Genomic DNA, 16192 nt, shown 5'->3' on the forward strand with positions numbered 1-16192 from the left:
TTTTTTTTTTTTTTTTTTTTTTTTTTTTTTTTTTTTTTTTAAGGATGCCATTACATATCACCATGTGCCTCATGTCTCCTAGAAACAGAAATGCATTTTTTCATGCTGGCACTGAGAAGAACAGAAATGCGTTCTGTCACAGCCCGCGTTGAGAATGCGCAGGCTCCTAGTTCTGGAGCATGAGCCCCAGATCTCTGGCCCTGGCGAAGCTCCCAGGAAACGTCCTCTGCTCTGCTAGTGTTTGGGGCATCCTGGGTGTCCTCAGCTGTAACTACACCCTCCTATTCTGAATTGTTGTCTGTACATGACCTGCTTTATAGAGATGCCGGTCACTGAATTTAGGGTCTATCTGAATTTAATATTAGCTTGATTTTGTTTATCTACCTTCAACTGTGACTCTCTTTACTCCAGCACACACGATTGCAGATACTCCATTTCCAAATGAGGTCACATTCTGAGTTTGTAGGTATATGCTAACTTTGGGGAGAATACTGTACATTCAGTGACTGTTGTATTTTTTCTTACTGTTTTTCTCTTGATGGAAGTAAGACTGATAATTATATTTTGTGTCAGACTTGCTGATTTTAGTAATTTCTGTTTTTTTTATAGTAGTTGGTCCGATTCTATATGGATAATCTGAATAAAACCCTTCCTGGGTTTTAATTCATTCTTGTCTCTTCCTGTGCTCTTCATCCTCACCCCAGTGTAGAGCAGAGGGAGGTGACGGCTGATTACTGCATGTCCTTGTTCCTCAGATGTAGAGAAATGCTTTTGGGCTTCCTCCAGTAAGAGCGGTGTCACTGTGGGTTTCGTGGAAACCGTTATTAGGAAGGTTTAGCAAGCTACCTTAACAGTTTCTACTTTCATTCGTATACGTCACCTTGTACACAAATCAACTCAGAAGGGACCAAAGACTGCATTGTAAAACCCGAGACTCTGAAGCTGCCGGGAGAAAACACAGTGTCCTGCGGGACAGAAGTGCAGGGAAGGCTTTCTGGATGGGCTCCATTTCTCATGAATATTGTCAGCAGTTGAAAGCTAGGACTTAATACACTACAGAGCTTCTCTGTGGTATAGGAAGAGTCATCCAAATGAAGAAGAAGCCTGCAGAGTGGGAGAATCTTTGTCAACTACACATCTCAGAGGATTAATACCAGTATATACAAAGAACTAAAAAAAAAAAAATCAAGAAAATAAATAACCCAGCTAAAAGTTGGCTCTGGATATGAATAGAATTCTCAAAAGAAGAATTTAAAACTGCTAAATTTAAAAGCATTCAACATTCTGATTGTAGTTCATTTGAGATTTCATCTTACCTTGGACAATATGGCTGTGGTCTAGAAAGCAGCCAGCTGCAAATACGTGAGCATGCAGGGAAATGGAAGCCCCCGTTCGCTGTTGACGGGGTTGCCTACTCTGTGGAGAACTCCCAGAGTGCTAGGATCAGGTCTTCTGTAAGATCCAGCCCTGCTGCTCCGTGGCATCTACCCAAAGGCCTTGGCGTCTTACTCCACAGCTTTTTGCTCAACCATGTTCTTTGCTGCCGTAGTCACAGGAGCTGGTAAATGGAGACAGCCTAAGTGTTCTTCAGCTGCAGAATGGAGAGTGAACATGTGATACACAACAGAATTCTATTTAGCTGATAAAGGAAATTTAATCATGGTATTTGCAGGTAAATAGATGGAATTAGACAGTGACTATACAGAGTGAAGTAACAGAGCCACAAAGACAATGCCACACCTTCTTTCTTATTTGTGGATCCTAGCTCCAAGTCTTTTGATGTCAGTGTATAACCTGGAGTCACTAAAGAAAAGGGACCACGAGGGCAGAGAGAGCCCTAGGAAAGAGGCTGCAGGATACAAGTGCTGTGAAAGGGGACGTGTGTGGGATAGACTAACAAACTCCAGGGCCAGCCATGGGGCACCTTCCTTTGGTTTGTGGGACGGCAAGTCCAAGAGACTCTCAGAACAACGTAGGATGTTGTCATTGTCCCTGCTTTTCTCTTTGGACTAAGGTAAGCCCTTATAGCTAAGATTAAGACAACTTCAGACCCAAGACTCGGAGGTCTGGAACTGACCGGGAAGCCTGCTCTCTGAAGACTAGCTCTCATTGTATCTGAAGTTTCTCTGTAAGTTGCTAAGGGGCCAAAAGCCATCAGTGGTCCTATCCAGTGTCAATCCTACTGACCCCAGCGATAACTAGCTGTCCAGTATAGCCCCCATAATGCATTAGTAGTGCATATATCTTGGGAGTAACCAATGGGTGTTGATTGGAAAGGGATTGATTCCTGGTGTTGTAATCCTAGCCAATCACCTGTAGCTGGTGAGGTCATGGAGCCCAGAGGATAACCTGTTGCTAACTTTTTCCTAAACTTATAGTTCCAAACTTTATTCTGAAAACCTACCATATACCTACAGACAAGTGCAACTCTCAGTCCTCATCAGAGAAGCTTCTCTTTCCGCAGACGGAGACTGTCTTAGTCAGGAGAGTATACATCTGGTTCCACAGGTAGTGTGAAGAGATAGCGACACTGGGCTTGACATGGGCTTGTAACACACTTTGCCCAACAAGGCCACACCTCCTAATCCTTTCATATAGTGATGAAAGCAAGCATACAAATATATAAGCCTGGTGGCCAAGTATTCAAATATATGAGCCTATGTGGGCCATTCTTATTCAAACCACCGTAGAGTCATTACAGAAATCTACAACTAATCAAAATTAGCAGAGCAGCAGTGTAGCGCCCAGCCCTGATTGATACATGTACCTCACAACCCTTACACCTAAAGCTCAGAAAAGGGCACAGGGAGATTAATAGTGGGGGCCAGGATGTCTGCTGCGAGACAGTGACATCTCTTGATGGAAGGGCTATCTTGCCCACAGAATCTAAAACTTCCAGTCTGATGGCAACATCAGTTGGCGTGCCAGTGTGGATGGGACATTAAATGAAGAATTACAGCAGTTAGTGGCTGCTGAGAAAGGGGTTGTCTTCTCCAAAGATGAGCCCCTGATAGCTTATCTAATCCTAGTATCCAGCCATAAAACACACCACACGTACACAATGTAATGCCAAGTGACCTTAGAAGGTTGTGTGTGTGTGTGTGTGTGTGCACATACACACACTTGCAATAGTAGTTAATGAGAAAGGCCATGAATTGTAGAGGGGTGCACACACGAGAGGGTTTGGAGCGGGGTGAGGAATGAGGGAAAGGATGCAAATTCATTCTGTGTGGAGAAATGTTGTAAGGAGGCTGCTTGCTTGGCCCATTAGCCCTAGCTTCTTATTGGCTCTTACATATTAATTTAACCCATTTCTATTCATCTGTGTATCACCACGTAGCTGTGGTTTACTGGCAAGATTCCAATTGGCATCTCTCTCTGGAGGCTTCATGGCTTCTCTGACTCCACCTTCTTCTTCCCAGCATTCGGTTTAGTTTTCCCCACCTAGCTCTGTTCTACTCTATCAGGGCAAACCAGTTTCTTTATTCATTAACTAATAAAAGCAACACATAGACAAAAGGACCTCCCACACCAGAGAAAATCTTTTTTAAAAAGTTACATTTAAAACACTTTTCCTTCCTCTCTTGGTTTGCTAACAGCTTGTATCAAAATTCCTTTGAGAGTTGGTTATCTGATGTTTTCCCCAAAGTAATATGGCTAATTATCATGATTTATTTTAGCAACTCAACTTAAATCAACTGTGGTCTAACATTGCTGTTGGTTTTTGGTTTGCCAATATTTTGATGAGGAACTTTAAAAAATCTTTGTTAATATCTGAGATATGATCATGTTTTCCTTGAATTATTCATATTAATAGTTTGATGTTAGTGTTTTATCAGATACACTTATTTGGGGGAGCATTCTTTTTAATGCTATAGATCACATTTGTAAAATCAGAATTTTTTCCTTAGTATTTTTAAATTATAGCCCTTAAGACAACTAAGGTGAATTTTTTATGTATAGAATTTTACCAATGGAATTTATTACATTTATTAGAAGAATATTCAGATCATCTCTGCCTGATTCGAAATTGACATTATTCATTAAATTATTATAACGGTACTATTAGTACAGTAAAATCCCCTTTAAGATCTATTAATTATTTGATGGGTTTCCTTGTGATTTTCATACACGCATGTTGTGTATTTGATCCTGTTTACTGTCTGTCCTCCATGTCACTAGTGACTTTACTGTTGTCTTCATGTAACTTTTAGGTTTCACATGAGAGAGAGCCCGTGACATTTGACTGTTTGAATAGGGCTCATTTTCCTTCATGTGATGTTGATTCAGTAAACAAGTTTAGCTCATCTGCTTCCCTGAGAACGATGTTTCTGTAAGGCTGTGTAGCACCTCACTGTGTAACCAGGTCTTCTCTGTTCGCTTGTCTCTTGCACTTGGGCAAGGTGGGCTTGCAGTGCAGTAGGTGTGCCTGACCCTGTGGTAAACCAGTGCCGATCCCCTTGGGTGTGCCCCAGACATGGGAAAACTGAACCATAAGGTCGTTCTCTTGCTTTCATAGTGTTCATACGTATTTGCAGTGGATGTGAAAATTGACTATATGATAAACAGATTGTATAGCGTGTAGTTTGACTTTTTTTCACGTAGCAATGTGTATTTAAAGTTCCACCATGTCTTTTCTTCCTGAATTGCATTCCATTGCATGTTCGAAGTGCTTGCTTATCCATTTACATGTTGAAGAGTATCCCAAAGGCTTCCAGATTGTGTCAGTTGTAGATAAAACTGTCAAGAATATCTGCATGCAGGTACTTTAGTGAATGAAAGTTTTAACCCACTAATAAATACTAAGACTCACAATTCCTTGGTTGTGCATTAATTAGAATTATGTTTAATATTGTAATAAGGTGCTAAATTACCTTTCAAAGAGACTACTATTTTTTATGCCTTGCATCAGTGGATAGGAATTTTTGTTAGGTTTCAGTAATGTCAATAATTTCAGTTTTATCATTTTAATAGGTGCTATTTCAGTCTGCATTCCCTTGATCACACAGAGTGAATGTATTTTTATTCATATATTCATACCCATGTGCTTTTTTCGGAAGGCATATTTGGCACTGCAAGCACTGTTTTTTGTTTTATTTTAAGGTTTCTTTGTATAATTTGGAAAACATTCTTTTGTCAGGTATTGTGCTGCATATGTTCTATGACAGTTTGTGGCTTGTGCTTTTATTCTCTGAGCAATATTTTTTCTGCTACAGAAAAAAATTGATTTTAAATAAAACTTCCTCAATTAATTTTCGATTTGTGCTTTTTGGTACTTCTAAAAATTCATCATCAAACCTAGTTCCTAGATTTTCTTCCTATGTTATCTTCTAGGAATTTATCATTCTTCACGTATGCTTACTATTTATGCTAGGTTAGTTTTATTCAACAGTGTAATGCATGTGTGTGGTATGCATATGTGCCAGCATGTATGTTCGTGTGTGTGCGGGTGCACATGTGTGTGTTGCACAAGCTTGTGTGTGTGCTTGCAATGTGGATATCTGAGATTGACTTCATGTAGTGTTCTCCGTCATGCACCACATTGTATATTGACCAGATCCTCTGGAGCTCGCCATTTTGGCTATTTTAATGAGCTAGTTTATCCCAAAATTCCATCTCTGGAATGACGGGCAGCCCACCACACCTGGGCTTTTATATGGGTTCTGGAGGTCCTCATACTTGCAGGGCAAGCACTTTACGTGTGTGTGTGTGTGTGTGTGTGTGTGTGTGTGTGTGTGTGAAGCTTTAGAGATGTCTGTTTTGTCTTCCTGTCTTCCTGTTGGAGAACCTCTGTTTTACTGTCCAGGAATTGGAGGTGCGTGGGCTCAGTGACCTGATTCTCCTTGGGGTGGTACCATTGTCTCGTATGCAGAGTCTTGGGGGCACTACGCTGGGGTCTCCTAAGCTTGGCTGTCTGACATAGACCCTCTGCTTTATTGAGTGAGGTAGGATAAACATTTGACTCCCCTTTAGTCACATAAACCTGGTTGATCACTCCCGTCTCTGCTGAGAGCAAATGTGGAAATTCACCCAGGCGTCTCAGACTTGTTCCTGGCATAGACCTTCTGTAAGTACGGGGACATGAGAACTGTGGTAACCTAATCCCCTTAGTGAGATATCATTGACCCACTAGGAGCCGCTAGGAAACAAGGAGTGAAAGAGAGTTGTTCCCTGGCTTTCCCTCCTCGTTAGGGGTCTGTCATTCCTATTGGTGTGTGTTGAAGAGGAGAAGATGATGGGAAGACAGAGAGGGCTGGCCTGATTCCGTGTAACATAGACTGTGCCCTTTCCCCTTTCCTTGGAGGAGTGGAGATTACACTCAGGGCCTGTGCATGCAAGGCGGGAACTCTGCAGCCGAGCTGTGTATTCCCAGCCACATCCTGACTTCGTTGCTTTGTATTTGAAGCGGGATTCACCACACTGCCCAGGCAGGCATTGAGTGTGATCCTTCTGTCTTAGTCTCTAAGGAGCTGGCATCTCAGGCTTGTGCCACCGGGCCAGATGAGCTTCTAACCAAAACTTGGTAGATATTCTTGAGTAGGTATTTAATGTTACTCTAAATAAAGGTTCATGAGATCTTAAAATTTTCTTTAAAACTATTTTTTTAATTTTAATTAAAGTTCTTTTCCTGGAGAGGATGTGGAACTCTGGATATTGTCACTTTAGGAGCCTGTTTCAGATTCTCTAAACATTAAATGACTTAAAAATCCATGGTTTTAGAGACTGTACACAAATTAGCTATTTTATAGATGTTTGCTGTGCTTATATTTTTATCAGAATGGTTAGAAGGTATTGATTTATATTGTTAATAATCTTTATATATTGGTTATTCAGAGCAGTTTATAATTCCAAGCATATATTTATAATACTTTCTGTAAACTTTACTGTTTCTGAAAGATACATTTTAGAGGATTCATTTTTAGCTGTGTGCGTCCATGTGTGCATGTGTGCGTGAGCACAGGGCCTGTGGAGGCCAGCGTTCTCAGATCCTTCTGGAGCTGCCTGATGTTGAAGTGTTCCTAACTGCTGTGCCACGTCTCCAGCCTGCGTGTTCAGTTCTTAATTCCTCCGCATTATGGGTGTATCCAAAGAACCTGCATACAAATAAGTGCAACCCATGCGAAAGTATATTAGAACTGATCATTGAAGTAGAAATTAGCAACGTTTCTATCTGGGTTCTGGGTATTTGATAATGTTTATCTCATGGAAATTCATTGAGTTTTTTAACTTAAGGTATCTTCACTTTTGTGTATAAATTTTAATTAAACATAAAGGCTCAGTAAGGGGTCCTTATCAATTTTATAATTTTAACCCCATGTATTTTGGACAAATTTTACTATATTTAACTTTGTACTTGTTGTAGCAAAAAAAAAAAAAAAAAAAAAAAAAACCAAAAACAAAGAACAAAAAACTTTGGTGTCTTGTTCCTGGACTTTGAGGTAGACTGGTTTCCTACCTTCATAAGTAAATAAATCATTCAAAATATAAAGTATTAAAGATTCTATATTATGCTTCCCTCAAAGCATTCTGAGATTCCAGAAATAGTCTTAGAATATCAGAACCTGGAAGTTATTACAAGTGTTTAAAATACATGTATTCCCCCCTCATAATTCCCAGAAAGAATTTGTGTATACAAAGTCCGTACTTTATTTATAAGGTGAGGGAAGTCTCTATCCTTTGTAATGCGTTTTTGAATTTCATTCTGTAGGACTATTTTGAGAGAGAGTGGGTTTGCCAGATGCCTTCACTCAGCTGTCCTAATCAATGGAGCTATGCTTGTTTTTGGAGGAAACACTCATAATGACACTTCCCTGAGTAACGGTGCAAAATGTTTTTCTGCCGATTTCCTGGCATATGACATAGGTATGTATCTGTTAGGACCGTACAAAGAGGAAAATACCAGAGCATTTACTCAAGTCGATTGACCCACAGAATGTGTTTGCTGTGCTGGAGATCAGTGTAGTGCTAGGTATGGATTGGATTGTGTGTTTCAGCACAGTGGGCAGATAGATGAGGCTACGAGAACAGATGTGTGGGGACAAGAAGGAGAAGCAGAGGTCAGATGGCTGGTAGACGCTTGAGTGTTGTGTCCTTACTGGAATATTGTATAAGCCTCTTGTGTCTCTTACTAATTAGTTTTGATACGGATAGATGTGTGATACTATCGAACTATCAAATTAAGACCGTAGGAATCCAAACACTTCAGATTCAGTAGAAATCAACAAAGCTTAGTTTTGTTATACAAATATATACAGAATGTTTACAGAGTGTGGGAGGGAAGTTCATTGAGAGGGATGTTTCAAAGGAGATAATGAAATCACGAGACAACATAGAAGTCCAGGCTGAATCTGGGGATGTGAAGACACTAAATGCGGCCTTTCCAGACAACCAGAGCTGGCTGTATCTCTGCTTGTTCATTGTGCTGATGTTACTGTTGGTTGTATGTGAACGTGGATGCGTTCATTGAAATACTTCATTTACCACTCCAGTACAGCATTGTCGTAAAATATTGCTTCTCTAATTGTGATTACTAAAACATAAGAGTGCCTTTTATCGATGGTGAGAATCAAGTACTATATCAAATTCAAAGCTATTCACTTGATCTATAAAATAAAGGAGACTAATTAGATGGGACAGATGTAGTCGTTTACGTCTTAAAGAGCATGATCTGGGTTGTTAGATTATTTCCCATGGTCACACAGGGAAGATCAACTGATCATAAGTGCTTTGATCGCGACGCTCTCGTAAGTTAGGAATGATAAGCTGTGGTGGGTTGTGATTATTCAGTCTTAGATGAGAATGTGTGACTTCTGAAATAATGGTGCACGGGGAGCTTGTTTATCTGTTTATGTTATAATGGTGCATGGGGAGCTTGTTTATCTGTTTTGTTCTTCCATATTCGCCTATGAAATTTCTTCAAGTGAAAGTGAGCTAGGATGTCACTGTCACTGCAAACCCACAGAACCCAGTAGGGTTTGGAACTTTTACGTTCATTTTTTTTTTTATTTTTTTTTTTAGTGAGCTTCTGTCTACACAGTGCTCATATTTTAATGAACTGTTTAAGATTGAGCTTTTTCTGGTAAGTGATGTATTGAGAACCTGTATTTATTCTTCCACATTATTGAAAATTATATTTCAGTTTTATGTGTCAAAAACCTCATAGAAGCTAAAAATCCCAAGTTTTGTTTCAGAGAGAAATGGGGAGAGAGGTTGGATTATCATTGTTCTAATTCATGTAAGCACCAGTGACTGCTAAAGGCTTTGTTTATGAAGTGTGTTACTAACTCGTCTGTCAGGACTTCAAAAAGGCAGAAGTAACAGGAGTATAGTGGCCATGGTTCTAAGAGTTGTAGTCTGTCTGCTTGACTATATTGTCCACTCCACGCTCTCAATGTCCCATACATTCTCAGATGACAGACTTAATAATGCTTATTTCTTAATGCTGCGGGTCTGTAGAAGCAAATATCTATTTTATGTTGAAATAAATTTATTCAGACTGGAAGAAGAAAAGCATAGTTTAGGCAGTTTTATGTTTTAACAAAGCACATTTTTGACCCTTGTTAACACTGTCAACAAATCATAAAGCCAACCATCAAACTCAGCGTTAGATAAACTTTTTTTTTTAACTCAATTTTATTATTTGTATGTACTTCACAGTAAAGTCCTCTTATGTTCTTTGTAATTTTACTTCTTGACAACATCAAATGTTACAGGATTTTCACGAATACAATATTTTAGTATTTTTTTTTACATAAAAGATTTTTTTCAAGTAATTATTTTATTGTCCCTTGGAAGCAAAGATAGACATTTTAATGAACCAAAGAGAAGATGGATTTTAAGATCGCGTTTGCTTTCTCATACAAGGACTGTTTATTGAAATGCAATGCGTCTGAGGTGTTCCATGGGTTTTCACTTTGCCCATGCCAATTTCTCATTGTTCTGAAACTCACAGTTTCAACCTTGGTGCCACTGTATATTTCATACAGTAAAACCACTCATCTGTGGAAATATTACTGTCTTCACAGTGCTCATTATATTGTGTGGTAGAGGTTTAGCCAGCGTGTGTTGCTGCTTTTCAAGCTGCTGCTGTCTGCAGTGGAATTCCTTGGGAAGGTTGTTGGGAAAATCCAAACAAAAGAAAAGCAGGCTTGACTAGGCCAGTTGTTAGAGCTTGGTCACTAGACATGTATATTTTCAGAAAGGGGCTGACCGAAGGGACTGCAGAGCACTCAGTGGCTAAGAGGAGTGCAGAGGACTCCAGTTCAGGTCCCAGCAGCTACGCCTGCCTGTGACACAAGCCCTGGAGGGTCTGACGGCCTCTTAGGTCCTCTGTGGGCAACTACAAAGCACACATTCCCATCCCAGACACACACATTCACATATAATCAAAGTAAAACAAAGTCTCTAGAGAGTGAGTGAAGGGGCGTGGGAGAAGGATTGGTTAAGAGTGGCAGAGGCCCAGGTTTGTGTTCCACGACCCATGCTGGGTGGCCCACACCTGTCTGTAACTCCTGCTCCAGAGGACCTATCTTCCGTAGCTTCCAGGGGCACTGGCATTCATGTGCATTATTCACACACATACATATAATGATAAATAGATTAAAAAGAGACAGAAAACAGCTAATAATATAACCAGAGCTAGTGAATGAGCCTCGGCCAACTCTACTGCTTAGGGCTTATTACTTAAAGATTCATTGCAAACCTAGCATTAACTCAGATTTCAGAATCTGAGGTTTTTATTTATTTATTTTGTTATTGTTAGTGATAGTGTTGTCTTTAAAGAGCTGTCAGGTACCTTTTTTCAAGAATAAAATTTATATTTTTTTTTCTGTTAAAGACAGACCTTTGTTTAGAATTAATATAAAAGTCTGAAACAAAATGAAAAACAATTTTTTTTTGGTTTTAAAAAGATACTAGAAAGATGAAGGTGTAAACTCTGAGTTAGGTGATTTTGGAACCAGGCAGAGGGGCAGGATTTCTCTGACAGTGTCTTACACACGCCGGAAATGGAAACTGTGTGCCCCATTTAGTTAGTGATGGTTCCATAGCAGACTCTTGTAACATGATGCTTTCACTTAGGCACCAGTTCCCTGGTAGTGATCACATAAAAATGTTAAAATTGGAAAAACAACTCCAGATTTTCAGCAGTAATATTTTAATTGGTATTGGCAAAATATTGATTTGTATGTTTAACTGTGTTATTATACAGCAGAGCCTACCTAGTTTATGACGCAGAGCATCGTGGAGTGTTATGTATGAATCATGTTGAATGGATGCAGCCCTGTAATCCATAATTTCATGACAAAATCATATGAATTAATCTACTCATTTATTTTTGGGGACATTCCAACAAAGCTCTGAAAATTCTAACTGGCTTGTCCTTCATGCTTGATTGTATTTTCATTTCCTGGAGTTTTTTTTTGTCAGTATTTCCCAGTTTTACTGTGTTTTCATGACTTCTCTTTGGTGGAACCGGCCCCTCTTGCTGAGCCTCACCAAAAAGAGCCAGTTTGTTACTGTGTAGGTCAAGAAACCTTCCCCTCCTCTTTCTGTGGTGAGTCCTTGTCTGATGTGTTACCTTCCCCTTGGTATCTGGTAAGGAAAGCAGTGTTTGCTGCTGCAGCTGCCTGCTGCTCCCTCCCCTGCCTCTTCCTATCCCTCCTGCTTTAAAGAAGGAAAATAAATAAGGGGAAAATGTTACCTTTGGCTTGTGGAAGTGGACAGCCAGGTTTGCCTGGCACTTCCTGCAGTGCACGGTTTTACCCAGACTTCATAGTGCAGTCTTAGAGTGTCTGTATCTGGTGTGCAGTTACAGAGGAAGATGAGCTGGTGGCTAACTGTCTTTAAACCCAGTCACACAAGTTGAGGTGGTGTATTCAAAATCTGAAGTAAATCTTAATTCAGAGAGTTTTGTTCTATCACTCTCATATCTACCCCCCCCCACACACATATAACAGGCACAATTTGAACGGCCTTTTAGTTGGGCAGAGGGCATACACACTTATCCGTGTAACAAAGACATCAGCTGTGGTACAGTTGGGATTTGATTGTAATGTCTATGGCATGTTTGTATTTTACTGTCTGACCCATAAGCTGACCAGGAAATAGTGACCTCAGCATGGAGAGTCACAGCCAAGGAGAGCAGCGAAGGATGCACGAGCAGCGAATGCCAGCTTCTTACCACTTCCCCAAGCTTGAGAGATTGTGTTTTATCTGTGGGTCTTAGTGTTTGGTTTTCCTTCAATAAAGGCTGTCCTGAGTGCTGTCTGAAGCACAGGCTGGTCTCAAACTCACAGTGATCTTGTCATGGATCTCTGAGTCCTGCTGTCACACGTGTGAGCCACTGTGCCTGACCAGAGATTGCTTTAAATAGGAAAATCACAAAGTAGCCTAGAAAGAAAACAGGAACCAAGAGAGTGTTTGTATAGAAGGCCGGTGGATGGGCTGGAGAAAGCAGCCATGAATATAGAGGCAGACAGTCCACATCGAGCATTAACAAGTAGAATCCAGCACCATTTCAAATAGCGAGATATAACTAAGTGGGACTTATTTTGGAGATGAAGTTGTGATTAATTATCAAGGAATGTTTAAGTATAGCTTCTTATATGAAGACCATGGGAGCCAACAGGGAATACTGATTTATGTTAAACACAGTGAAATCGTCTCAAGTTTTGGAGACAGGCAGCGATGCCCATTGTGACTAGCAGAGAAGCTGTAGAGTTACAATAACCAAGGTGACACTATGGTATATTTAGAATATTAAGGAAGTTTTGACTCCTAAAAGTATAAACAAACCTTATTCGATCACCAACAATTATAAGGTGGAAAACATTTGGCAGCAGTAAGACATCATTTTTCCCTTCACCAAAATATTGAAGAGGTTAAATATTTTATTTATATCTGCCTTGTTTCAACCCTTGTATATATACAACCTCTTCTTTCCTTTTCAACCATGCTCTTAAAATTGACTCATAAAGCTTAGTGCTTAAAGCAGTTGTTACCCCCTCATATTGTATGTACGAGTGTTTTGCTTGCATATATGTCTGTGTACCACTTATGTGCCTGGTGCCTGCAGAGGCCGGAGAGGGCATTGGATGTCCTGGAGTGGGAGTTACAGACAGCTGGGAGTTGTCAGGTGGAAGCTGGGAATCAAACCAGGACCCTTTAGAAGAGAGCCAGTGCTCTTAACTGCTGAGTCTCTCCAGTCCCAAGAATTGTATAAACAGAATTCTTACAGAATTATAGGTGTGTATTTTCATGGGATTTGTAGAAAAGTTAGCCAACAAATGCATTCTTTCCTGCATTATTTTCTGCATAGTCAGTAAGTGAAATTAATATCAGGACTTCAGCTCAAATTCGTCAAATAGTTATATATATCTCCGCATTGATAACTCGTTCTGATGGTGCAGTGTGTTAATATTTGAGTTTCAGCCCAGTAGCTTTAACTTCTTATCTTCCTTGTGTTTAGTGTTTGGTTTGTAAACAAATCCCTTGCAGCACTGTGTTTCACAGATGTATTCTAAGGAGTGTATTTACTCTGCTCTTTATTCTGTTGCTGTGGAGTGTAGTCTATAATTCTGTGTAGAATTTGTTTTGAATCATCTAAGTGTGAACTGATTATGGAGAGAACATGACTGGGCTGTTCTAAAAGTGTATTTTCTTCTGGCAGAAAGTGTGATTGCAGCTAAAGCGAATAACAACCATCGAGACTACAGTCAGAGTAGACCACATGGGAGCAAATTATTGACCTGGTGTTGATGCTGATATATTCAGTTTGTTCTTAAACATCTGGCTGGTGTATTTGCATTGTTCCTTTTATCTGTTCTCACCATACAGTTACAGGTGTAGGATGGGCAGGCACGTTGGTGTGTCAGGCCACACGCTGGTGTGACAGTGTTGCATGCCGGTGTGGTAGGCTGCATGTTGGTGTAGGACGGGCAGGTGGGTGTGGCAGGTTGCACGCGTGACACGAGGTCGGAGCTAACTGCTTACGCAGGGCATGTGGTTCCCGTGATCTTGATCTGCCATCTCCTCTTTTTATTGATGGTGCTGTCCACTCAGGATAGAAGATTCTGATTATATGGTCACTTGCTAGTCCGTGGCCTGTGCTGTCTACACAGAGTGCGGGACTAAAGGTCTGTCATTTGTCACTGCTGATGGCGTGACCACGGACATGTGGATCCAGGGCACTGTGCAGAGCTTGTCGCAGACTCCATATGCTGCTCTCGCAAGGGTGACGTCACCAGTGGCTGGAGGCCGCATGCTGCTGTCTGTGTTTCTGGGCCTTAGCAGATGAATATTCCTGCCCAGGAGTTGAGTCACAGTCCACATCTGTGGCTGTCTTCTGCTTCATGGCTGGCAACGTTGTCCTAAATGTTGAGTCTGCTGCCTTCAGAGTTCAGAGCAGTCTGGTGTGGTAGCAGTGTGATAATTGTTTTATTTATTTTAAATTTTAATAAGAGGGCATATTGCTCTTGGCCATTGGACCCTCATATATTTTAGCAATACGGAAAGTCTGTAGTTTTGTATAATTTACCTTATGTTGTTTGGAGGGCACCTGTCTTAATAAGGTTTCCATTGAATTGATTGTTCTCAATATTCTGATCCTATTAGCACATATCAAAACAGTGTTATGTGTTTTCAATATATTGTAATACTATACTTTGTAGAGCAAATTTTAATTGGCCTTAATAATAAAACCCAGAGACAGATATTTGGGGGTGAAAGCTGGGAGATCAGAGACGCAGAGCAGCCAGCCCCTAGAGTTCTTAGGTCTCCCAGTGCTCAGACTGAGTGAGCAAGATCCTCTCTCTGTGACTCCTCAAACTGAATCCTGAGCTCCTGCCTCCTCCACCCAGCCACATCCCCTCCTGTATCTATCTCCCTGCTGCTGGGATTAAAGGTGTGTGCCACCACTGCCTGGTCTCTCTGTGACTCCTCAAACTGAATCCTGAGCTCCTGCCTCCTCCACCCAGCCACATCCCCTCCTGTATCTATCTCCCTGCTGCTGGGATTAAAGGCTTGTGTGTGCCACCACTGCCCGGTCTCTCTGGCTAACTAGTGGCTAAACTCTGCACTCTGATCTTCAGGCAAGCTTTATTTGTTAAAGCACAAACAGTATCACCACAATTCTCAATGCAAAGTTTATAAATAATTAACAATGTAAATTACGTTTACTGAATTGGATGAGTGATTGACATCTAACTACCTGAATTCATTAGTTGATTCTAACATTCCCATCAGTTTTCTTCCTCAGAGCTTGTACCAAAATCCTTTAAACATGTTATTTAAAATACTGATATGCCTAATTATGGAAAGGCAAAGGTTGTGACTTAAATCTGACACATGTTGCTTGACATGCTTAGATATAATTCTTCATTTATAGCAAGGCAATTCCTTAGTAGACTCCGTGAGTTCTCGTGAAGACTTTTTCAGTTATGTAGACAGGCATCTCTTTGAAAGTGATTTTATGCAAATTTCATTTTAGTAAATACACGTTATACATATTTCTTAAACCATAACACAAAGGTTTGGCACTCTGTTTTATGCACAGGCCTTTGTTATAGATTTAAAAAAATGTGATCTAAAGGAATGGGATGATGTCTTAGTGGAATGCTTCCTGTGGAAGCCTGAGGACCTGAGTTCAAATCCCCAGAACCCGTGCAACATCTCACATTGTAGAACATCTACATTCACAGTGCTGCTAAGGAGAGCTAGGAGGTGGAGACCCGAATCCCTGGGAGCTCTAGGCCAGCTAAACAACACAGAACTGACCTGCCAGCATGTCCATGTGCACACACACATACACCATACACACATGCACATCCCCATGTCCCCGTGCATACATGCATACGCCATACACACATGCACACCCCCATGTCCACGTGCACACACACATACGCCATACACACATGCACACCCCCATGTCCAAGTGCACACACGCATACGCCATACATGCATACACCCCCCATGTCCATGTGCACACACACACGTCATACATGCATACACACCCCCATGTCCATGTGCACACACACATCATACATTCATACACAGCCCCATGTCCATGTGCACACACACATGTCATACATGCACACACACCCATGTCCATGTGCACACACACACGTCATACATGCATACACACCCCCATGACCATGTGCACACACACATCATACATGCATACACACCCCCATGT

The 16192-nt window shown here is 40.8% G+C and overlaps 1 protein-coding gene across 1 annotated transcript in view; it reads left to right on the top strand.

The window, feature by feature from the left end:
- The window catches only part of Atrnl1 (attractin like 1), a 558188-nt gene that overhangs the window by 55078 nt on the left and 486918 nt on the right, over positions 1 to 16192 (top strand). The window contains exon 10 of the mRNA XM_005352541.3: positions 7709 to 7863. Within this exon, the coding sequence (XP_005352598.1) occupies positions 7709 to 7863 (155 nt within the window). The remainder of the gene's footprint in view (positions 1 to 7708; positions 7864 to 16192) is intronic.

This window comes from Microtus ochrogaster, chromosome 8 (genome assembly GCF_000317375.1).
Source record: "Microtus ochrogaster isolate Prairie Vole_2 chromosome 8, MicOch1.0, whole genome shotgun sequence".
In the NCBI taxonomy this organism is placed as follows: Eukaryota; Metazoa; Chordata; class Mammalia; order Rodentia; family Cricetidae; genus Microtus; species Microtus ochrogaster.